Below are 24,960 nucleotides of genomic sequence, written 5' to 3'. Positions count from 1 at the left end.
ATTTATAATTTTATTAATTATAAAGTAGTAAATTTTATGCTACTAATGTATCCAGATAATTTCCTTAAATAGCAGTGTCACTGCTGACACCATCTAACTATGCATATTTTTCCTTTAGTAGAAAACCAGAGCCTCATTTAATTTTGTTGCAGCTAAGAATTAGGATGATTTACCAGGAAATAAAAGACAGATCTTTAGAAAGTGCATTCAGAGAGCAGGTTACAAAATTAAACTGAATTGATCACGCAGGGCATGCTTTGCTTCATTCAGAAATGATTATGTTTTGGCCATTTTATCAGTAGGTAAAATACAACCATATTGTGTCTCAATTCAGATCCACAGCTGCTGTATTCTTTGTGGTTTAGAAGTGTTCCTAGAAAAAATGCTAATATTTGATAAGAGAAAATTCGATGTTTTAACTTTTTTTTTTTTTCCCATCATTAATGTGTGTCCAGGAGATAAAGAACTTCTGCTAGGTTATTGTGTGGTAATGTCAAATACGAAGTGTTGAAACCTAGAGAGCTCTTTGTCAAGGACTCTGGTAGGATTGTTGCAGTAGCAATTTCCATGGAAATGGAAATGGCACATTAGACAAAGACCAGAAAGGTCATTCCTAGCAAAGAAAGAGAGGCAAAGATAGACAGGTGAGTGTTTCAAGGTCTTATATAACCTATCGCAGGGTTGGCATAGGGGAAGCTAAAAAGTGACCAGGTTTTTAGTTTTCTTAGACTTTTATTAACAGAATTCAAGGAATAAATTCTCACTATAGTAAATGATAAAAATTAGGAAGTTTCACTGTATACATTTCATGGCAAATGAAAAGCAGAGCAGTTTATGCCAGACATACATTCACTTGAAACCAGATCTTCAAATTTCACTGTTCCCTGTGGTTTTTTTTATCCCATCTTTTCATCTCACAATACTAACTGGCCCATAGCTCACAAAAAAAGGATTTTGTTCCCTCTGTTTACTTTTATGTCTCAACTTGGAACACACTTTGTTATCTGCTTATACTAGTTAAGCAAGAAAATAACTGCAGTTCTAAACAAAGCATATGCTAGTTCAGAGCATGCCAAGGAAGCACAATTTCTGAGGTTGTTTTCTCCCCACTCCTTCCCTAAGCAACCAGAATTCTCATGAAATCAATAACAAAAAGGGAAGAGAGGGCCAAAGGCACAGAGAGACTGGAGAAGCTGCAGGAAAGGAAAGTGAGTGTGCAGCCCTTCCAGGTGCTCTCTGTAATCTTTTTTCCTGGTGCACCCTCCTTCTCTTCTGTCTTTTTTTATAAAAACGCAGCTGCAGCCAGCTGCCTGGCTGGGGAAACCACAGATGGATTTTTGAGATACTTTGGGTGGAGGTTCCTCTGATTCTGATTTGTGCAATATAGGAACTCAAAACCAAGCAAAAAAATGATGTTTCTGAATTGACAATAATGTTCTGTTTGAGGCAGTGTGGAGAAAAATAATATTCAGTGGTTAAATAGCAGTCAAGATTATAAACCATCTGACACTCCCTGAGCTCCAAATGCTAAACATATTCTTTGGGACAAGATAGTACTTGCAAGGTGATGGCAAAATAAATATGAAGGATATGGTCAGTCTCTCCCAGAATTAAAACAAAGATCTTGATGACTGCCCTTGTCTGATTCAGAATTTTAATTAATACTCTGTTTCTTTGTTTTTCAAGGAAGAAAAGCTTCTGAAAACACTTGTGCAGCTCGGGGTCCGCAGTGGCAAAACTGCCAGTCTAGAGATGGAAGTGGATGGGCTGCCCTTCTACAGCACCCATTCACTTATGATTGAAAAGCTGCTGCAGGAAGCACAGCAGTGACTGCTCCTAATGATTTCTACATGAAGAGTTGCTCCCATGTCCTGTCCTTATTTTTGAGGCTCTCTCAAGGTGTAAAAGATCAGAAAAAGATGACTTTTCATCTCTGGTGTCTTCACCACACACAGCCTTTCATTGTTGTCCTTACAACATCTCTGTGAAACAAGAAGAGGATATCATCCACTTGGTCTACCTTTCTTTTCTGTAATTTTATAATGGAAAATGAATATTAAATGATATTATATAATAAGAGGTGATCTGGCTTTTACAAAGAAAGCATGAAATTACAAGGAGATATTATTGCACTGCTGTTCTTGTTTTACTAACCTCGTAACTGCAACAGGAAGTAACTCGCATAGCAACTTGGATTTAAAAATACTTGTGGTGAGGAAAACAGCTACAATAAAGGGGGAAGATTCAAAACAAAACTACAGTGTTACAGTAGTGAGAGCTCCATTGCACAATTTCTGTAGCCCCCCCTCTAAGACTGTGTTCTTATGGTGGGGGATAGTTTGTGGAAGTGTGAGGAGATAAGGAGAAAATTTAAACTGAGCTAATGAAAATAAGGGCAGCATTGCAGATCTTCTGTGTAAAAGGTTGGCTGTGCCATTACCCCCTGTCATATTAGTAGTTTGCCACTTATATATTTTGTCACTTTATGGGTAATAAAGTTGTAGACATTTCAGAGTATCCTGTTGTTACAAAGAAATTAATTGAATGCAAAAATCATTATTAAAATTAATTATTAGATATTAAAGTATCGTTAGAAATGAATAAAGATTTGCATTCAGTATGAAATAACATTATGTAAATAAACTTTTACATGAATTCCTGTTGTAGAAGTTCAGCTCCTGACAAGACCAAGTGAAGGAACATTGAATTTTATCCCATAGGATTACTAACACTGAAGCAGCACATGACAAATGGTTGTGAACTGTGCCCAGCTTTTGTCATTTAAAGCTGTAATTTTACCTTAACTCCAGGTGAGTGTCAGGACTACAGTTCTGCTGGCTGTCAGCCCACCCAGCAGAGAGAGGAGGGTACATTTGACACCACCCCTAGAGCACTGGTGCTTTACCTGTCATAAAATGGAAATTGCCTTTAGTTGGACCTTCAGCAGTGAGCAACACTTTATATCTCTTTTCCTTCCTGGCAAGTGAGTTTTATTTTCCTTCTTTGATGCAAGACAAACTTAAGTTTTTCAGAATGAGAAAAATAATTTCATACCACAAACACCAGCATATTTTGAACATTAATCTCCTGAAGTCCCTGAGGTTACAGAGCCTTTAAAGACATAAAAGAGTTGAACACATGACAGAAAAAATCTTAATGCCAGACTTCTGCTAGACATTCAGGTTCACCAAAGATCCCAATGTTTCTTTTCTAGATAGATGAGTAATTTTTTTAGATTTGTTTTATCTAAAACTTTCTCAAAGGATGTTCTAGAAAAGTATCTTGGAAGTTTCACAGTTAGAAATATCTCCTTTAGAAGTCTCCAAGCTCTCTAAACTATAAGGATTAAGTAAAATATTTCATATGAATGCTTGAAGTTTTTGCCTAAGCCAGTAACCCCACAGGGTGGCATATATTCACTGCTGCACAGAACTCACAGAATGAAATTGGCATCATTTTAAAAGAAGCAGCTGATTTTATTCTCTCTGTGCTACTGACATGTTACACTAACAGGTGCAATATATATTTCCAAGCACTAACTTTTGTAAAAAAAATTAATGTAGTAAGCTTCTGCTCTTTTTTCACCCCAAAATACAAGTCTTAACAATCAGTTTTCATTAGAAAATACAAAATTTAATAATTTATTTCTCTTTTTCTCTAGTGTGCGCTTTTAAAATGTCTTTTTGTGTGCAGTCCCAAGCATGACATTTACTTCAATAGCATGTGTAGCATGTCTCTAGCAGCCTTAGCAGGACCCTTGAGTGAATGTGTTTTGACTGAGATGGAAGGAAAAGCTCTGAGTGGGAATTACCTTCCTGCTGTAACCTGCTGTACTGGTTACAGTTCTGCAGCCTAAGCCAAACAGTTACAGTACAGAAAAAAACTGATAAAATACTGGCCTCGAGAGAAAAAAAAAAAGGGGAAAAGAAGAAAAAAAGTCCCTCCTTTCTGGGTTCTGGGTTAGCAGGTTAAGTGCTGAGAACTGTAGCAGAAAGCTGCACTGTGTTGCACTGTGTTGCACAAGTTTCCATCTGATTTTAAACTGCAGCAGCTGACCAAAGCTGACCACATCAAAGTTCCATCTCGAATGAGCCTTAATCCCTCTGATGACAATTCCATGTAGTACAGCATGCTCTGCATCCCAGCTGTCTAATTTAAACAGCATGGGGAACTGTAAAGAAGCAACACATAAACACAACAACAAATATTTAATCCTAGAACAAACCACGTGTGTCTTGCAGCCTGAAAGGTCGTGGAGGTCCAAGGAGTTGGTGCTTAACAATGCACAAGCTCAGCACTCCAGCAGTCGGGAGGGAGTCCCTGCCTTACACCCCTTGGAATACACAGCAGATGAGATGAAAGATTAGGAGAAAATAAGGCCAAACAGTGCTAATAGTCAGGAGAAAAAAATGCAGATATAAGGTAATTAATCCAGCTGAGTGGTCAAAGTATAAAGAAATGTAAAGTAATTAAACAAACCAAATGTTAACCTAAGCAAACCTAATTCCCTCTTGGGACTGGGGACATGAATCCTTTCTGCATGTGGAGGGAGGAGAGGATCTGTAGTCTCACAAATAGAAACTGTGCGCCAAAGCTAAAGACAGTTATTTCGAACATGGTGTGAAAAAATATAAAAAGAAAATTATAAAAATATTCTTTATTAAACACATCCACTAATTATATCCAATATTGCACGCTCAAGGTGGTTTCCAGAAAACTGTTAGAATATATTCCTTTTGGAATCTGATGACAAGCAAGGCTGTGTTACAATGACATATTCAGATAGCAGGAGTAGACCATCTGTCTAGACAATCTTTTGACTCAAAAGCAAACCAAAGCAACAAAACTGATTATACTGCTGGAAGTTATCAGCTCCAGGTTGCAGAGAGAGAGGTGTTTCAAGGAAGGTCTGAAACCAGAGAACTGAAAGGACAAGGCAATATTCATGGTGCAACAGCTACAGGTAAAAGGAGGTGTGATGAGCAGATTGCAAAGAAGAATCACACAGAATTCATTAGTTTAACAAAAAAAACCCAAAGAAACCTAGAGAGGAGGTGGTGGTAGATACAATACTGTGGAGCACAACTCCCAAGTCTTTAAAAGCCATTATTCTCCACTTACTCCTATATTTTGTTTCTGTCTAAACCAGGACACAGATCATTCATACATCATACTTCTGATACTGTATTTACTGAACAGTGACCAAACCCTAAACTGTATTATCTGTGGGCAAAAACAAGGTTTAAACAGAATTCTTTCAACAGTTTCCCTGATAAATGCATTGTTATTTAATTGCCTGCATGGTCTATGCTGCACAAGATACACAAATTGCAAAGGACACAATCAAAACCTTAGTGAGGTGTAGTAGATTTTAGATGTAAATAAATATTCTTAAACGCAGTGACTCAGAAAAGCACATGGAATCAAAGTGCCTCATGTACTACCAACCTCTTGTTCTCTTCCAAGTCAAGGAACCAAGTTATTGACACCCACTGGAGCCCAGAGTCTCATACTTCCAGAAGTCTCTAGGAGCCTTACAATGACGTTTCACAGTCTGAGACTCAGCAGTGAATAACAGCCTGAAGGTCTCAGCAGGTGCTGAGTTCCTTGTGCATGTTCTCCCATAATGTCTTGCACTATCAGATTGATTGTTTTAGGGATCTGGTTCTGGCATGGTCTCTGCAGGCTTTGAAACTTGCAGAAGGAGAAGTTTTTTCAGAGAGTTACAGAGATGTTGCAGGAGCATTTTGCTGGGCTTTTTCTTTTTAAAATTATATATGGGGATATGTAATTTTTTTGTCTCTGACCTTTTCAACAGATGATGACAGCTTGTAGAGAATTACTTTCTCTAGATGCTACAGGGGCAAACAGAAAGCTGCTAAAGATGAGTTCACCAGAACTACACGCTGTGAGTACTGGCTTATTCCAGTCCATGCAGTCATTAAGACAAACAGGTTTTAAGTGGTAGCACAACAGATACCTGATTATAACTGAACTGACTTAGCACATACTTTCCTCACTATTGCCAGTTTTCAAGCACCTCTAGAAACAGCTTCAGTGTACAGCATTGCTCATAAGCCTTTGGGAGGTCACACTGTTGTAATACATGAATAATTCAGACAGATACATAAACACAGCCATAGCTGCAGGTGTAGGATTAAGGTCCTTTTGATTAATGCTATAGGCTTCCTACATTAGTTGTGAAGCAGTCCTTCATTCCAGCACCATCAAGTGGTATTTGTAATAATCCTGGTTGTTGTTCATGCTGTTTTCTGTTGGGAGTCTCAGTAGTGTTTAGTGGATAGGATTCCTTTGTCTCAGTACTCAGATGGCCTAAACATGTTAGACAAGAGTCTCTCATCTTGACAAAGTTCTGGTAAGTGCTTTCACTGGAAAAACAGTACAATACTGGATCAGCAACACAGTTAAAAGTAGTTAACAGGAGAGAAATATGGTAAACATTAAATATCTTCTCAGCAAATGAGCAGCTGTTCTCCAACAAGCTACGAACTACAAGTAGGATGTGGTATGGTCCAAAGCAGACTAAAAATATGAAAACAGTGCTTGATACCAGTCTTTTAATTTGGATTTTCTTCTTCTTTTGAGTGCCAGGACTCTTGTGGACAACTCGTAAAATCCCACAGTAGGAGAAGGCCAGCAGAAAGAGGGGGAAAAGGAAGCCAGCAGAGAAGCGGTAGTAATTGACATTGTGCTCCCATTTCTTGATGGGGTAATGCTCAAAGCACACCAGGTGGCTCTCAGCATCCATACTGATCTCCCCGTGTGTGAAGACAAAGCAGCATGTCATAATTTCTTTGGCCCAGATAATGATGCTGACAATGGCAGCAGCCTTCATGGTCCGAAAGCGCTGAAACCGAAAGGGGTGCACCACGGCCAGGTAGCGGTCGATGGAGATGCAGCACAGGAAGCCCACGCTGATGTAGATATTCTCATACAGGATGATGCCACAAACTTTGCACAGCAGCTCATCATAGGTCCAGTTGTCATGCTGTAAAGCATACTGAAGCCAAAAAGGCAAAGAAAATATATACAGCAGGTCTGCTATAGTCAAATTGCAAAGGTAGATGCCTAATTCATTTTTAGCCTTGATCTGTAAATACCCATAGTACAGTGACAGGCAGTTAGCTGGCAAGCCTAATACAAACACAAATATGTACACCACAGGGGATAATGTCTCGTGGATATCATGATTAATATTGCATTTCTCAGTAGCATTCTCAGTGAAGTTCACCATCTTCTACTTCTCCTTGTGTATCACTCATCAGGGTCCTGAATGTAAGACTTAATTACATTCAGTTTTCATGTAGAGTTTATTTCTTCCACAAACCTTTAGGCTGAAGTGATGACTTGCTGCAGGATGTTAATAACCTGAAGATAAAACACAAGGAAATCTTTAGAAGGGATACAATTGTTAAATATACAGTACACTTTTCAGAAAGCTGCCTTTTCTTAGCCCTAAGTCTTTGATAAAGATAAAGCCTGTCTGGAAAATCAAGATTCACATAACTCCTAGTACATAACAGAAAAGTGCCAGAAAATTATGTGATTCAGAATCACAAAGCAAGTTACAAATATTTGTTGTTTTAGCTTTGGAGGTATCTAAAATGTGAAGAAATAGCATCTCTGGTTTACAAATCAGATTTGACTGTGATGGAAAAGGTGTCTCTAGTAAACCTGCAGTCCACAAAGACTTCCTCAAAGGATGTAGGGTGCACAAAACGCTTGATTATTAATTTCCATTTCTTAAATTTCCCTTTACATACAAGATACCATGTGATATGCAGTTCAATTCAGCAGGATGAAAAACAAAGGGAATTTTTAGCACTCTCTCTTACAGTTACTTGTAAAAAGAATCCTGAAAGCAAGCTCTCTTCCTCTGTTGGAAGGACATGGTGAAACTCTGGTACAGTGCATCTCCCCGGTCTCAGTTCTACAGGATATGCTATTAAATATTCCTTATTTGCCATCAACTCCAAACCCCACACATTTACGACTTATACATTTGTATCTTTCCCTTTCATCTTCACTGAATATGAATGTAATTGTTTTCACCTGAAGAATCTGGTATAATCCAAACACATACTCATAGAAGCCCTTGCTATGCTATGCTATGCTATACTGAACTATACTAAAACTATTTGATACACAAAAAACGCTGCTGACAGTGGATTAGCACTCAGTTCTAGGTCAAGCCTGGACCCAGCTCACAGTGATGAAACCCTCAACTAAACATTTTATCACCTCATGGTATATTCACATGAGCCCAGATGCTCAGCACTGGAGAACAGCAGGGCAAACTGTGCTAGTCTGAAGGGAATGCATGTTTTACTTGGTGCTGCAGAACAGTAAGAACGTATTTCTTTCAGTCTCTGCTCAGAAAATTCAGGGATGTTGGGTATACCTTTGTAAGGTAACAATGGTACTCTTGTGTACTCTTTTCACAGCTTCACACACTATGGACTCAAAAGAAGCACTATCCAAAAAAAAGCCCTTGCTGCTTTTTCCCTTTTGCTATGCTAATTTGCAGTTTTTGTCATCATCTTCTGTCCCATCTAGAAACATAAAATTTCTTCCAAGGCAACACTTACAAAAACATGACCACACTACAGTAAAATTACTGTCAGCTTTAGCATTTGAGGATGTTACTGTCAAATTTTTTTTTTTTTTTTTTTTTTTTTTTTTTTTTTTTTTTTTTTGTAGGGATAGATAGGCTTTACTCCTGAAGAAACTGAAAAAAAAAAAAAACCACTTGCTTTAAGCCAGAAAATAATTGTCTGGCTGAAATAAGTGATCAAACCTGCAAAGAATTTCATTTTTTAGCTTCAACCTGCATAGTTCCACAGAATTCACAGCAAACACATCCAAATAAGAATTGGGATGTGGTTTTCATCCCTTTACTTTTACTTTTGCTTTCCAACAGAGGGAACACCAGCCCTGGTTTTGGTGGAAATATCCTTGGGAGCTCAGAAACTCTCAGTCATGAAACAACAGGCCAAGGTAAGTTCATCTCCCTCAAAACTTTTAACTCCACTGTCCAATGCAATTTGTGTGAAAGACTGCTCAAGTCAAGCACTCTGCTCTCCTCCACCTCTCAGTCTCAACAGCTCCTTTGGGGTTTAGAGACTCTCACTCTCCACTGTGGCTGTCACAGTAGTTAGAGCTCATTTATCAAGCTCAGCAGAAGAAATGCTGCAAAAGGGACCCAGTCACAGGTACCTGTGGTTCAGTTTGAAGTTCGCTCCAGGAGATTGCCATAAGCTTCCCCTGTGACTTCCCCTGGAATAAATATGACAGTGTTAGCAGTGCTGACATGTACAGCAGAAATCAATCACTAAAGTTATGTACAAATTTCCCCAAACACTGGTACCTAGAGGCCCTTAGCTCCCCTGTAACACTATGCAGTTTCTCCAAGGCTTCATAACCACCACATATCTCTTCCATCTGCAGACAAGGGCAGTGCACAGAATCTTTGCTGAGGCAGGTTTGATAACCTTCTTACCCCAACCCACCTTTTAATCCAGAGCTCCAGGCCTGAGTTTGTATTTCATAGCATTTCTGTATAATGATTTGGTGACTTTTACATGTAAGGGTTTGCCTGAACAGGATGATTGGCACACCTTAGTTATTCTCTAAAATACCTAAAGTCTGAGACCTGTCTTCATATCTACCAGCACAGTGCCCAGCCAGTGTCCAGCTCCTGTCAATAGGGCCAAATAGTAATTCAAAAGCTGTTGACAGTTTTGAAAATTCAGAACTGTCTTTATATGTCTAGCACTGAGTTTCATTCAGTGTTACCCAGTGAGTCATTATGGATCACAGTATGAAGAAAAGCAGATGTACTTTACAGCTGCAGTGTTTTTTGAAAATGTTTCTTTTCTGCTAAGAACTCTAAATGTTTTTATCAAATTATGTTTTCATACAGATAATATAATTCTCTGTAATAAGTAAAATCATTTCTGCTTAGTTTAAAAGTCTTGCCAGAATGCAGAATGTGAAGGAGGCAGCAAAAGTCTTATTGATACAATATTATGGTAATATAATATACACTTATGATTACAGCAACATTTTCTGCTCTTAGAGGATATGCTGGATTGGGGTGTTCGAAGGGGCAGGAAGAGAAGGTTGGCTGTAACAAATCTCTTTGCCTTGTGCTAACAATCCCTCCCCAGTTTCAAAGATGGAGATGAAAAAGAAAGATCCAGATTCTTGTGCAATAGCTGCCTTATACTGCTGTTCTGGTCAGTGGCAACAGTGAGCCAGGAAATCCTTCCCTTGTTTTGGCCTTTCAGTGTGTGGGCTCTGGGCTGCCTTTTTACCCTTTGACCACTCATGCCTGGCTAAGGACAGACTCAGCAGCCAAATGGAAATACAGAGGCAGTTCAACTTTTCCCCAGCACCAGGCACACTAAATATAGCTCTGCACCAGCCAGGGAGTGAAACTGTAGGATTTTTTCAACAAACCTGGTATCAAAGGACTGCCCCGGCAGGTTGAAACCAATGGGTGTGGAAGAGCCCACTCTGTTATTAAGAACATGTGACACAATACTTTACAAGCTGTCTGAAAAAAGTGGAAAATTAAGGAAAGGTGATGCAGGGCATAGAAAAGACAAATAGCTCCCCCATTATTTATTGGCCACTTCTGTGTGGAGGGAAGAGAAAAATTTACAAAATTGCTCTATGAAAAACATCTGGGGTGCAGACAATCATAAAGCTGAAAGCAGTTAAGAACAGGAACACACAGGCATTTCTTTCAGACAGCTTTAATATGGATATAGTGCAGCTGTGTGACTTTTTTTTTTATTATAGTTTATGTAACATCTTCCATATCATGAGTCTGCAGTCTTTTCCAGGCAATATTTCTCTCTCCTATAAGCCCACATCTTTTAGATGATACCCATCTAAGCCTAAGTCTTGGCAATAAATTAGAAGACTCTCTTCATCTACATGAGCTCCAAATAATTCTCTTGTTCCTGGATTAAAAACAAAGCCAAGGATCCCAGAGTTTCAGGAAGCCTCATTTTTTTCATGGCTTAACGAAGCCAACTTTATTACTCACTGGAGAGTTCAACAACAGTTCTTTTCTTTCACAACTCCTGTGTGCCTTAGCTGTTAACAAACACATGACTTGCCCCTGCCCCATGAACCATGGGGCAGCTCACATGTTAAGTGCTGCCTGCTGGCAATGGCACAGGAAGCAGCCAGAGCCACTGGCAGCAGCAGCCTCTTCACCATGGACCAAGTAGTAGCATGGAGCCCAGGTGGGTCTTTTCAATTTCAGTGAACACTGCTGCAATTTTCATTGTAAGAAATCTGTCTGCAGCTAGGTCTACGTATTTTTTTGGCAGAGACAAATGGGACTGAACCAAAGAACTTCCTTGCTGGAATTTGCAACCATTGTACACCCAGCCTGTTTCATCCACAAAGCACCTGCTTCCATTAACAGGGAGTGTAGCATGCTTGTGTGCCTGCAGAGCAATATTTAATCTGCCCTTGCACCTGTCATACAGTGCAGACAGGCCTGAATCACTTGGCTGTCATTGCAGGACTTCAACTGTCCTGCAAATCTTGGAATCAGAAATCTGATTTTTAGTTTAGGATTTGGTTCAGGTCATGATCTACACAAACACCAGCCCTAAATTCACATGCTAAGCTTCCTTCAACACTTGCAGGTTTATCAGATTGTTTGATCCTGTTTCACAAAGCCTGGAAGCATAAGGCTGGATAAGAAGGCAGGGGAGCAATGAGCAGCAGAAGAGACTAGGGACTGGTTGAACAACATAAAATAGGAAGGAAAGGCATAATACCCTTAGAGTAAGTTTGAGGGAAAAAAGAAGTAGAAGAAAGCAGAAATTTGGGTGCAGCACCAAGTATGAAGAAAGAGCACAATGATATTTGGGTTTAATCAGAAGAATTATGATGTAAAAGATGGACCTGTTGGAGCACAGAAATGACAAGAGGGGTGGAGGACTTCTCCTATGAGGAAAAGATGAGAAAGTTGGAGTCGTTCAGCCTGGAGAAGAGAAGGCTCTGGGAAGATCTTGTTGCAGCCTTTCAGTACCTAAAGAGGACTTAAAAGAAACATGGGGACAGACTTTTTAATCAGGACTTGTAGCAACAGGACAAGGGGCAATGGTTTTAAACTACAAGAGGGTAGACTCAGACTACATACAAGGATGAATATTTTTATGATGAGGGTGATAAAACACTAGCCCAGGTTGCCCAGAGAGGTGATGGATGCCCCAACCCTGGAAACATTCAGGGTCAGGTTTGATGGGGCTCTGAGCAACCTGGTCTAGTTGAAGATGCCCCTGCTCATTGCTGGAGAGTTGGACTACAGGGCCTTTAAAGGCCCCTTCCAGACCTGACCATTCTGATTCTAGAAGGGTATCAAGTAGAAAGAGCCATTAAAGGCAATGAAAGATATTTCTATTAACAAAAAATAAGTAAAGGAAAAGAAAGACAAGTACATATGAAGCAAAACACAAATATATATTTATTTTTATAATACAGAATTTATATACCATGTATTTATATGGTATATAAGTATATTTATATAAAGATATTTTTGAAATATTTTAAAATATTTGCTGTTGTTTTTTATTTCAATCTTTAGAAGCGGAATTGTTAACCAGTGTCTAACAAAATTGTTTTTAACAATAAGATGGGGGCATAGAGAATAGATCAACAAAGGCTAACAGATATTTAAAAAAACTACATGCACTCCAGGGGATTTAGTTACAGCAATTTGTGAATTATTGCTGATAATATTTAAGAAATTATGACAAATTGGGGTAAAACAGACATAACACTGTTTTGTGAAAAAGAGGAGTCAAATTGAGCTTCTAAACTAAAGTAATTTACATCTATGCAAAATCCATTCAGTGTTTGTAACTTGCAAGTGGATTTTTCTTATGTGAACCTCTGAGTACAATAATTATATCTGTTTCAGGTGAAGGGAACTGTAGAAATGTTCTGTAAATTACAAATCACTTTTGTCATTATCAGATGACTTGTCTTATAAACCTATTGTCATAGAAGGAAGTCGGCAACTTTTTTTCAGAAGCCACATAAACAAAAGACTAATTAGTCATCAATGCCCAATTTTTCCTAACACAGACATGCAATTTCATTCCATTTGCTCCATCTTTTGACATTCTAAGAATTCCATGTTCTGTTTCTATACCTTTCCATTTCAGGTTTTTATGATTTTGGACTTCTTTGTTTATGCCTGCACTTATAAAGGACAACTTGAGTTGAAGGGCAAGGGAGGCAGGTAGGATAGTTAGCACAGTTAGTCCAATATCATAGAATCATGGAATGGTTTGGGGTGGAAGGGACCTTAAAAGTCTTCTAGTTCCAACCATGGGCAGGAACAGCTTCCACTAGACCAGGTTGCTCAAAGACACATCTAGCTTGGCCTTGAACACTTAGGGATGGGGCATCCACAGCTTCTCTGGGAAACCTCTTTCAGTGCCTCAACACCCTCACAGTAAAGAATTTCTTCTTCCTACTGTCTAATCAAAACCTACTCTCTTTTAGTTTGAAGCCATTCCCTCTTGTCCTGTCACCACATGCCCTTGTAAAATGTCTTCCACCATCTTTCTTTTAGGCTCCCTCCAGGTACTGCAAGACAGCAATTAGGTCACCCTGGAGCTCCCTCTTCTCCAGGCTGGAAAATCCCAATTCCCTCAGCCTTTGCTCACAAGAGAGGTGCCCCATCCCTCTGATCATCTTGGAGACCCTCCTCTGGACTCACTCCAGTAGGTGCACATCCTTCCTGTGCGGGGACCCCAGAGCTGGATGCAGCACTGCAGGTGGGGTCTCAGCAGAATGGAGGGGTAGAATCCCCTCCCTCACCCTGCTGATCATGCTGCTTTGGATGCTGCCCAGAACATTTTTGGCTCTGAGCTCCAAGTGTTCCTGTCCAGCCTCTCATCCACCAGCAACCTCAGGTCCTTCCCAGCAGAGCTGCTCCAATCTGTTTATGCCCCAGCCTGTGTTGATACCAGGGGTTGCCCCAACCCAGGTGCAGCACCTTGAACTTGGTCTTGTTCAACCTCATGAGATTCCCATGCAGTCACTTCTTGAATTTGTCCAGGTCCCTCTGGATGGTATCCTATCCTTTAGGTGTGTCACTCCTCTCTTTGGTGTCATCTACAAATCTACAAATCTCCTGATCTCCTGAGGCTGCACTCAATTCTTTCATCTATGTCATTAATGAAAATGCTAAATAAAACTGGTCCCAGTACGGATCCCTGAGGGACACCACTTGTCACTGAGGTCCTTTAGGACTCTGAGCCATTGACCATGACCCTCTGCATGCAACTATTCTACCAATTAGCTATGCACCTAAGAGTCCACCCATCAAATCCATCTCTGTCCAATTTATAGAGAAGGATGTTGTGGGGAGCCATGTCAAAGGCTTTACAGAAGTCCGGATAAATGACATCTGGGACCCTTCCCTTACCCACTGATTCAGTCACTCATCACAGAAGGCCACAGGCTGATGAGGCAGGACTTGTCCTTGGTAAAGCTCTGCTGGCTGTCCCAAATCACCTCCCTGTCCTTGATGTGCCTTAGCAGAATGTCTAGGAGGATCTGTTCTGTGATCCTCCCCAGGCACAGAGGTGATCTAACAGCTGGGAAGTACCCAGGGTCTGCCTTTCTATCCTTTTAAAAGACAGGCACAATGTTTCTGTTTTTCCAGTTACCTGGGACTGCCTGACTTCTCAAGTATCATGGACAGCAGCTTAGCAAATACATCTGCCTGTTCCCTCAGGCTACTCACTCTATCTCACACTACTACTTATTTTTCATCTAGGATTAGTGTCTTTTTACCTCATGTGAGGTCTGAACAACTGGTTGAGCACAAGAAAATGCTGAAAAAGAACTTTGGAAAATCCCTATTTATGGTAATAAGCATGCAATGTGTAATTTCAGGCAAACAGTCCAAGTAGTATCAGGGAGGTGAATCACAGCTGAAATTAGTCATGCTATAGCTGCCTCAAAGCTTTAAAAAATTACCCTCATATGCCCCCCACTTCCTGCTATTAACGATCAGCCAAGTGGACGACATGACCCTCCAAGTATTTCACTGCTGAATTACTATGACTAGTTCCTACCCACAGGGCACATGTTGAAGCTTCGTGTATGACTTGCTTGAGTAGCGAACAGTGGGTGGAGGAAAACACAACACACCACTTCCTGCAGACATCTTAAATCACTCTATTACTCAGAGAAAAAACTCCAAATCTTCCTTTCCCCTGAACTAAAACCTCAACCAAGTCAGTGTCCCTCTCCCCCACAATCCTTGACACAAAAGCCAAAAAACCATCCTGTCTTCTGTTGAAGAAGCAGCAGGCGAGTAATAATCAGTCATAGACAACAGAACTGCTTATAATTCCAAACTTGTGCACTGATCCTCATTGAACAGGACAATGCAAGAAAAGCCAAGATTACACAGGTCTTGCTTATTAGAAGCCACAAAAGCCATGATCAACATACAATATTAGTAAGGAACAACGACTAGAACACTTGTTATTGCCTAGGATTGAGATATAGGAACTTCACCCTTCTGAGTTAAATGAGTTCTGATTCATTTTACCATCTATAGCCTTGGGGAAAATCATCCTTCTGATTCACTTTCCTAAACTGTATTATTGCCTCTTTTGATGCTGCAGCCTGCTCTGACAACAGCACAGTGCTACATCAGACAATGCTAGATATCTTGCATTGAAGTCAGTGACTTCAAGTTTAATTCATATCTGTACTGCATTTCAATGACTTTTGCCCTTCTCGGATTGCCAGCGTGTCCCTGTAGCCCCAGGACTGACACATAGCCCCTGTTTCACAGAGTGGCTACCCAAAGGGAGGCATGGGAGTCACACACAGATTTCTCTGCTGCCTGAGCATGAGCCATCCATTTACATACCATAGGCCATAGCACACTGCTAGCACCCTGTCCTGGCCAGTGCACCCCATCCTGGGCAGCACATACCAAGGCTGAGCAAAGAACTGGCTGTCAGCCTCTACCTTCAGCCAGATGCTCATGGCCCTGGAGCCAATGAGCGTATTGAGAACAACTTGCTCTCTGTACCCACATGCTCACACAGAAAGGGAACAGAATGCCAGCAACATGCACGGCAGTGCCTTCTGTCAAGCTTCCCCAGCTTCACTCAAGCGAAAACTTGTTCAAAAACTGACAAGTTAGAGAATGAAGCAGGGACCAAATTATCTTTCTGCTTGCATCTTTTGTAATGCCACTCTGAACCCAAGGACCAGCACATCATACCCTCCAAACAAAACTGTCTCATTAACTAAAAGTCATTCGGAAAGCAACCAAACACCCATCCATACATTTTTTTCTCCTCGTTTACTGATAATTCAATGGACAGGACTTACTGCACAGTGCTGCTGACTAGCTTGGGACATCTGTAATCAGTGCTTGACTAATAACACTTGACAACCAGCAAAGGCTGTCTGATAGAAAAATTTTGCTTGCTAGGTCTAACTGAAATGTGGTTGAGACTCTGGCATGTCCGAAGAGATTAAGCAGATCTCCCATTTAAGGAAAATGTTAGCATTTTCATTAATTGATGCATCAGTAAATAATGATACATTCAATAAAGTAATCTCTTTTTAAAATGCCATTTTCTGCATATATGATTCAGTATATGATTCATTTTGTACTGCAAAAGTTTTAAGACATGGTAAAATGAAAAGCTGCTTACAATATTTGAAGATTTTCCTTTCCACTCCTCATTTTTCTTTGACTTAATTATTTTTCCTCTGTTTGGATTTATCTTAATAAAAGAGAATAAATTCATCTTGGGATAGGAGCCTGTTTAACTGAAACACCTAATACTGTGTGCTCTGTTGCCATCTAGAAAACTAAAATAATTCTTTTGTGCCTTTGTACTGTTTTTGTTTCCAGCTTACACTGATCACCATTGTGCACTTCAGATATTCTTCTTTTCTAGATCCAATTCTTCCTAGTCTAGCACACCATCCGCCCTTCCACGCACTTCTGTTTAGCTCTGCTCATTTCCTTTTAGGCTCAATTGAGTCTTTTTTTGGCTCTTGTTCTGTATTTCTGTATTTCTTCCTTGGATACAGAATTGGAAGGGTGGTGTGTGGGGTGCATTATGCATATTTATTTGTGCCTATCTTCAAATAGTCCCCATCTAGTTGGTAGAAACATAACTCTACTAAACTATCCCTTATTGCTATCTTTAATTAAATTTCTTCTCTTTTTTTCAGTTTCCCTTCTGGAGATTAACCAAGTTTCCTGTAGAACTGAGTCAATATTCACATGTAAGACATGTTCCTTCATTGTTATTTCTCAGTGTTCTCACGAGAAACAGTGTGCCTTGCACAAGGTTTTACTCTGTGCTCTTTCCTTCGTTGCTGTTCTTGCTCCCTAGATGACTATTGAAAATGTCAGTCCTTTTTTTTTTTTTTCACTTGAGGGTAGAGGACTCCAACAATCTAGTTCCCAGTGGATTAATCATTTTAAATAAAGTGCTGGCATCTGTATCTGCAGGTTTGCTTACGTTACCATTTCCTGATTTTCCATTTCTGGATAAAAGAGGTTCAACATGAAAACTGAGAAAAATAGTTGGAGAGGCATGACTTCATAGAAATGCAAACCCCCTCTTCTTTAATAGTATCAAAGAAGCAATTCACAGCAAAAGTAACAACCTTGGTGTAAACCATTCACACTTCCAAACATGCTTCTGACCAGAGAATCAAATGCTTGTTACAGGGGAGTTCTGATGAGGTCATGAGGAGATGGAAAAGCTGGCAAAGGAGATGTGAGATTCCAAATTGAGAGCTGTTCAGAAATCCATGTCCTGTTTTGGGGTGGAGGTGTAAAGCCAGCTCTGAAATTTGGATGTAAGTTCGAATTCCAAATAATATTGTTCTGACTTGATTGTCTCAGGGATTTTAGTTTAAGCCTCTTGCAAATTTAAAAGAAAATTCCTATTTTAAAAGCTATGTCTGAACAGTTCTTAAACATGGAGCATAAACCAGATACACCCTCTAATTAGATATGAGTAGACACTAAATCATTATCCATCACAGAGTAAAAACTCTCCTTCCTTGGCAGAAGGAAGATGAAATGTTTCCAGATACAAAATGAAAATATTCTAATGGTTACTAAAATATTGAGATAAAAGAAAGCCAAACCAAGAGATCTCTGAAATATTTCCATTCTTCCCTACTGATATTTTAGCATTTATTCAGGTGTCATTAAAGTGACTGAACTTTGATAGTTCACTTACATTTGCTTTTGTAATTAATTTGTTATTTATCTCCCCTTCCTCTGTTGGCAACTCAACCTCTCTTCAAAGCTTTGTGTCTTTACTGCTGGCCCATAGGGCACACCAAGAGAAAGGAAGCTTTAAACCTTGCTGAATAAAGCAACAATGTTCAGAAACAAAAGTCCAGGCTCATGCTAGCAGCAACAGCTGTCTGTAGCAATATCGAAATGGAGAATGTCAGGAGGACAGCTCCTGTGGAGCAACAGGAACAGCAGCAGTGCCCTCTCTGTTACACGTAGGTCAGATCAGTTTTGCATTTCTATTTGATTCTGGCATGGTGACAGATCTGAGCCTAAGCAATCTCAGATCAAACTCCAAGAAAACCCAGCTAGAAAGAAGTTTGTTGCCACAGAAACAATTTCTGGCAAGAGGGCCCCATGGAGAGGAACAGAGCATATACTTTCAGGTGAGCTTGTTTCTCACTCTCCCTCTAACAGGGTTTTAAACCTATTGTCTACTCCTTTTCTCTTTTTTCAGAAAAAATAGCTACAGCTTCCAGATGAAGTCACTAAAAAGCTCTTGTTTTCCTACCCTATTAACAGAGTTCAGAATGGTGTTTCTAGTGGAGAAAAAGTGTTACAGGGGATGTATCCCTTGGAGAATAAACTGTAATGTTTTTCTCAGCTGCTGTTGCTTACTAATACCTCTAGTTAAAATTATTGGTCAGTTTCTTCTAAACATTAAAGCTGTTCTATGTCTTTTCAAAAACAATTGCCACCAGATGTTAGGGTCAGCAGCTCTGCAAATGCTTTAGCTGGCAGAATAATTCATAACAAGCAATAAAAGCCACTCAGAATAAGCTTTATAGGAAAAAACAAACATATTGAAGGAGACAAACAGCTAGTTATAAGATAATGAGCCTCACAAGGCTGCCATGTCAGGAGTTCTCTTTCCACAATTCTTCCCTTACAAATAATTACCAAGTTGTGTAAATGTCCTCACGAGTGGACATAACTTTCTTTAGCTAGCACCACACTGACACAATACAGCCATCAGCAGTGAAGCCCCAGGGCACCGTGAATGCACCCTCAGGTCAGGACTAGAAAAACTGGAAGGGAAGAAATTTTCTTCTCTGTGGGAACCCAGGGCACAGGGAATATTTCTCTTTCTGCTCTGAGGGGTCCTGACCCCCAGAGAAGCACCGCCTTTGACCCTCATTCATGGAGAAAGCTTCCAAGACTTCAAGATAGACTAGAGTCCACAAAAGCATGAAATAGATTATAGAGAGTAGTATAGCATGTCACTTGGGTGAGCAATTTAGGTTTTGGGATTTTTAGTATGTTGCAGATGGGAACAAGATGGAGGTTTTAGGGTGGAGGTAGGTTGTTCTTCTTTACCTTCTTGTTCCTTCTTCTTTATGGGTTTGGATGATGTCTTGTAATTGGAGAGAAAAGTCCACACTGTGGGCTTTGAGGGATCAGTTATTGGGTTAAAGGGAAAATAATCTAGTTGTCATTTCTTAATTGGATAGTTTAGTCCTAAAAGACCTTGTAACAAGAGATTGTTGGCCATTTTTGCAGTGCTTTTCCAGTGCGTAGAGTCTGGTATAGATGGTGTGCTAAACTTTAGATAAGATAAAAATAAAGGAGAAGCAGAAGACTGAAAAAGTCCTGTGCTTCTCCTTTTCCTGACACAGAACCGCTCCAGGAGGGTTTCCCCCCAACAGGGGAACCCCCAGGGATGGGCCCAAAGTGGGGCCAAGAAACCAATACTTCTCCATGCACTGTTCACTGGGATGCCGCGAAAACTCACATTTAGAGCATCAGCTGGTTAATCTGAGTGACACCATCCGCAAGGCTGGTTAGGTGAGGAAAATTTGCTTTAATGCCCCCACCTTTGAACACCTGGCCCTGTGCAACTGTGCTGAGCCACAGGTAAGAGGCTTCCTGTGTGTCTGACCTCACAAGTATCCTCAGGCTCACCCTAATCAATGACATCTCGTACACCTGTGTACACCTAGCTCTGCTGAGACTCACTTTCCTTCCTTCTCTTCCCTTTCCCTATATCCCTCTTCTCTCTTTTCCCACTGCTATACGATTGCTTACAGTCCTCAGATCCAGAACAAAGGGAGTCAATTTCTGTCCACCAACCACAAAGTGAAATAAATGCCTCTCACTGAAGGTGTCAAATGACACAAGTTTTTAAATGAGATATTGGAACTACCAAATCTTTCTCCATTTAAAACTGTGATATTCAAATCACAATGCTGTGATGTAGACATTTTCACCTCAGCTGTCACAGAGCAACATACTTGTCTGATCCTATAAACCCAACATTTTCTTACAGTATTCTTCCTAGACCCTGTAAAGACTTTTAAAACTTTGGGGATGTACTTTCCATGTTATCATCTCACCTACAGCTATATAGCACTGAATGTTAAATAAACTGGAAATGGCATTCTTCTGCCTCTTCACTCATGTAACAGAAAGGCTTTACAAGTGCATGTGCAGGAGCAGCCTGATATGGGGGAACAGCAACATAGCAGCAGTAAGATGGGGAGGCAGAAAGGATAGGGGCGAGGACAGTAGAAAATTCTGTTTCCTCAAAGAAGAAACAAAAGAGTGGGTGTTAAATACACAGGATTGACTATCTTTCAATGGCTTCTTGATTAAAGAAAACTTGAAAGAAGAAGTGGTTAGGCACTCTGCTCTTCTGGGACCAGTGTGAATGCGGGGTGCTAATGTGGAAAAAGTCACAGTGGGTACTGACTAACAGACTGCTCAGAAAGTCCCATAATGCTCACAGTGACACTGTCACGTCTTATGAGCCTACATGTAGCCATTTTTACTTATTTTACTGTTAAGTTTCCTTATATTTTTATTAATAAATATCTGCATGTGTTTTGAGCAGAAGAGGACACGACAAGCTGTTATATTCTTCTAAATTCTCTATTTCTCAGCTTTCCTCCCCATGCAAAACACAAAAGAAGAAAGCATCACTCAGTGAATTGCTTTTCTTGTTTCTTTACAAAGACTGACAAGAACAGGAAAAACGTTCTCATAACAAGGACAAGCTACAATAACGAACAAAAGATTTTTTTATCCTATTGAAAAAAAAGATTAATTTCTCACCTGATGGATTTCACTTCTTTAAACAAGCCCTCACATTTCAAATTTTCCAAGCCAGATTCTGAACAGCAGGAAGAAAAGTGGCTTGGTGTTTGGAAAACATAGTAATGACATACATTTGAGATACAAAGACAAAACTATACAGGTTTACACAGAGCACCCACACATCAAGATACGTGGTTTAGCAGTTTCATGTTAGGTGTAACTTTTGGCTTGTATTCTCAGGGGAAATAAAGTCACTTACTAGTCCTTCAAAATATCTTGTATCTATTCAACTTACACAGTACTAGTAAGTGCTCTGAAAATTTCTCCAGGAACTTATCTACAGGCTACTGCTCTGATTACTTGCTGCAAACAACAAACAGTTTCTCAGTTTATCTTAACAATTTCCTGTCATCAATACAACTTGAACATTCAGCTCTCCTTGTGCCTAACTGGAACTCAAGAAAAATTTTTTGGGAAAACCTTTATTCAAAGTTCCTGTTAGTAGGAACTTTGCCAAGGAAATTTTGAAGTTGTGAATTTTTTTTGGACACATTGCTTTGATTGAGTCCTTGGAGCACCTCGTTGTTTTTGCTTTAACTACTCAGCTAGAAAACTGTCTTACCACCTCTCCAGGGGTGAGACCTGCTCAGTGATGGAAAATTAACTTGCTTTCAAGAATGAATACATAAAAATGAAACTCACCTGTTAGCAGAGTTTATGCAAAGAGGTTTTGCTTGCAATGTGAAGAGCACGAAACTTCCCTTCTCCTCATTCCTGCTCAGGCTGCTGGTGAAGCTTGTCCTCCTCCCAGCTGTGAGCAAGCCTGTCCGTGAAACAGCGCAGGAAAGGAGGAGGAGATTGTGTTTCAGCTCCTGTGCTCTTTATGGTTCATCTGTGAAGGAGTCAGCCCAGCCCAGCCCTCTCCTCCCTCACCCACTCATTCATAGAGAGAGAGACGAGAGTGCCAAAAGCAGGCACTGAATACAGAGATTGCAAAGTACGGGGAGTGGTGTTCCCATCCGTCCCCACGGGCACACACACTGACCAGCAGAGAACTGCACTGTGATCACAGCAGCTGGTGCAGAGGCCAAATCCAGCTGCTTCCAGCTTATCTAAACACACACTGATGTTGCCTCATGCAGGTATATTGAAAAGTATACAGTGTTCGTGTTGTCATTAGTATTATTCACAGGAAGTTGTTTCTAGATCTCGAGGAGATCAGACCTTACATCCAAAGGCAGCAGAAGGTGATCTCTGCACAAGGAAGTATCTTCTCTCACTGTGAAAAAACAAGGGCTGCGAGGGGGGGCAGTGCCTTCCTCTCTTGTCTACACAGCCAGACAGACTACAGAGGCATAAACAGACTGAAGGGCTTGCCCAAGGTCATTCGGGAAGGGTGTAGCAGATGAAAAAGCTGACCTCCTGCTAATTCACACCCTACTCCCACAGGAGTGAAAGCTGCACTGTGGGATGTGTTTCCTCAAACTGAAACACACTATTTTTAAAACCACAGATAAATACAAATTATACCATTGAAGCTGGAAACAAAAGCTGTTACCAGCTCAGGCTCTAAATTGGTGTGTAACTCACCTGATGCAGTGCTCTGCCACACAGCTGCAGGGACACCAGTGGCACTGCATGGTCAGAGCAGCACCCAACCAGAGCTCCCTTCTGCTCATTGCAATGGGCAACAGTACTCTGAGGACAGCCAGACACGGTGAGTCTGGAAACAGGAATCTTGTGCAGGGAACTTCCAAGACGTGTTGTCCGTTTCCAACCTGGTGGAAAGCAGAGTGACGTAAGCACAGAAAAAAAAATAGAAAAAACAAACCAAAACGGGGATATGACTCAAGAACATTTAGAAAACTTGGAAATACTCCAGGAGTACCCATGGCTAACATCAGAAACAGTATCAAAAATAACTCCTCATTCCAAACACAGGCAAAGGGCTCTTCAGGTACAACAGGCTACCAAACAGCAGAGCCCTGCCTCTGTCAGGGCATCTGGCAGATCAGAGATCCAAAATTATCTGCAGGGTTAAGAGGTTTCTGAAGAGGGAAGCAGCAAAAGAAAATAGGAAGTTTTTGGGTATGGTCATGAAAGGCTGCAACAAGCAGAGAACTATTCTTTGCAGGCTCACCGTGGTACTTGGAGGATGTCAAAAAATGAAAAGAAATAACATTTTTGTAGCCTTTTATCTCCATGAATTATACAGTAGTTATTAAAGCTGACAAATAGCTATTACTCGCTGCAAGCAGCAATTCTAGCTTTTCGCTCACTTTGGTCAAATCACTTTAATGTGTGTGATGATTAAGTAACACTGTTGAATTGAATTGCTCCTGGCTCGCATATGTCAAAACCAGAAGCAGCTAGATTCAAAAAGAATGGAGCTAAACTGGTGTTATAAATGTCACAGATGCCATGGAAATGCAGCAGGAAGGAGGTAATCTAGACCTTTTCCTTATCCATTGAGGAAAGCTAGACTAGCTCCTCTAGAGCTTCAAATTCTCTTAAATTGCCATTAAGGAAGATTCTGCCTCACCTCTTGCAATGTGTCCATTCCATGGCTACAGCTGTTCTTAAGAAGATTGCACTAATATAGAAATCTTTACCTTCCATGTTTCAAATTAATTTATCTTTTTATTTCCCTTCTATGAATGTACATGAGAAACAGACTATTGCTACTTTTCTCAGTATTGATCATTTAAATGTCTGAGGATTAATCATGCTGTCTCTCTTAGATTTTTTGCAGATTAAGCAACCCTACCTTTCCAGTGTTTTTTGTAAATCATGTTTTCCAGGCCTCTGCTCACCCACACTGGTCTCATTTCCAGTCATCAGCGTCTCTCCTTAAGCACATTCCAGCAGAGGCCCTTTCTGGCAGTGTTGGCATTGATTCCAAGTACCTGATCTATGCTTTGCCTATGAGGGTCAACTTTCTGATGAAATTTGACTTAAATCCTTTCAAGCGCCCATTTTGGTGAGGAAAAGAGGAAAACAAGTAAGTTCTCTCTTTTGCAGTCACAAGCCACAGAGACATTTCCATTTTCTATAGCTGAGTAAGAAGAACTTGCTAATGCTCTTCCTGGTGGCACCCTAGTGTCCCTGCCAGGCCAGCTCTTACACTGCCCAGTGGGGTGGCTGTGCAGCAGAACACTTCACTTGTTTCAGAGGTTTCACTACAGCCAGGCATCTTGCTTTATCCAGCTGTTGTCCTCCTATTTTCCTTTGCTTCTGCTGTTGTTCCTGTCTGCACTGCACCATGTGTTATTTTTAACCTTTCCCACAAGTTAGAAGGGCAACAGGTTGTTCACAGGAACACGTGAACTTCCAGCAGGAAGTTCTGTCTGTGCTATGCTGGTGTTTTCCAAGCTCCTTCAAAATTTAAATTCAAAAGCACTCAAAATGTCCTACTTTTGCCCACCTCAGTAGAGGCAGGAACCTGGAAGGGCAGCAAGGACTCAGTAAGCTAGATAGGGACAGCAAGCCATCTCCACAGGGTTGGGGTTTTTTTCCAGGTAGCGTATGCCTCTCTAACTCTTTCCTGAGGCAGGAAACATGTT

General features: G+C 40.5%; 2 protein-coding genes across 7 annotated transcripts in view; one reads left to right on the top strand and one right to left on the bottom strand.

The window, feature by feature from the left end:
- The window catches only part of DGLUCY (D-glutamate cyclase), a 46,990-nt gene extending 44,389 nt beyond the window's left edge, over nucleotides 1–2,601 (top strand). For all 6 annotated transcript variants that reach the window (XM_053944924.1, XM_053944926.1, XM_053944925.1 and 3 more), the window contains one exon: nucleotides 1,687–2,601. In XM_053944924.1, coding sequence (XP_053800899.1) covers nucleotides 1,687–1,830 — 144 coding nt within the window. In that variant the 3' untranslated portion in view covers nucleotides 1,831–2,601. The remainder of the gene's footprint in view (nucleotides 1–1,686) is intronic.
- Nucleotides 2,602–3,669: 1,068 nt separating this feature from the next.
- On the bottom strand, nucleotides 3,670–22,144 carry GPR68 (G protein-coupled receptor 68). The gene is made up of 3 exons (XM_053946880.1): nucleotides 22,100–22,144; nucleotides 9,238–9,297; nucleotides 3,670–7,389 (listed from the first exon to the last, which is right to left on the bottom strand). Exon 3 carries the CDS (start codon nucleotides 7,253–7,255, stop codon nucleotides 6,179–6,181), a length of 1,077 nt encoding a protein of 358 aa, XP_053802855.1. The 5' UTR covers nucleotides 7,256–7,389; nucleotides 9,238–9,297; nucleotides 22,100–22,144; the 3' UTR covers nucleotides 3,670–6,178.
- Between the last annotated feature and the right edge of the window lie 2,816 nt (nucleotides 22,145–24,960).

Source organism: Vidua chalybeata, chromosome 6, assembly GCF_026979565.1.
Source record: "Vidua chalybeata isolate OUT-0048 chromosome 6, bVidCha1 merged haplotype, whole genome shotgun sequence".
Lineage (NCBI taxonomy): Eukaryota > Metazoa > Chordata > Aves > Passeriformes > Viduidae > Vidua > Vidua chalybeata.
This window is presented reverse-complemented; position numbering and strand designations above follow the sequence as displayed.

What these genes read in the sequence shown, in the direction of transcription:
- GPR68 (XM_053946880.1), bottom strand. Translation starts at nt 7,255, where the DNA reads ATGGTGAACTTCACTGAGAATGCTACTGAGAAATGCAATATTAATCAT.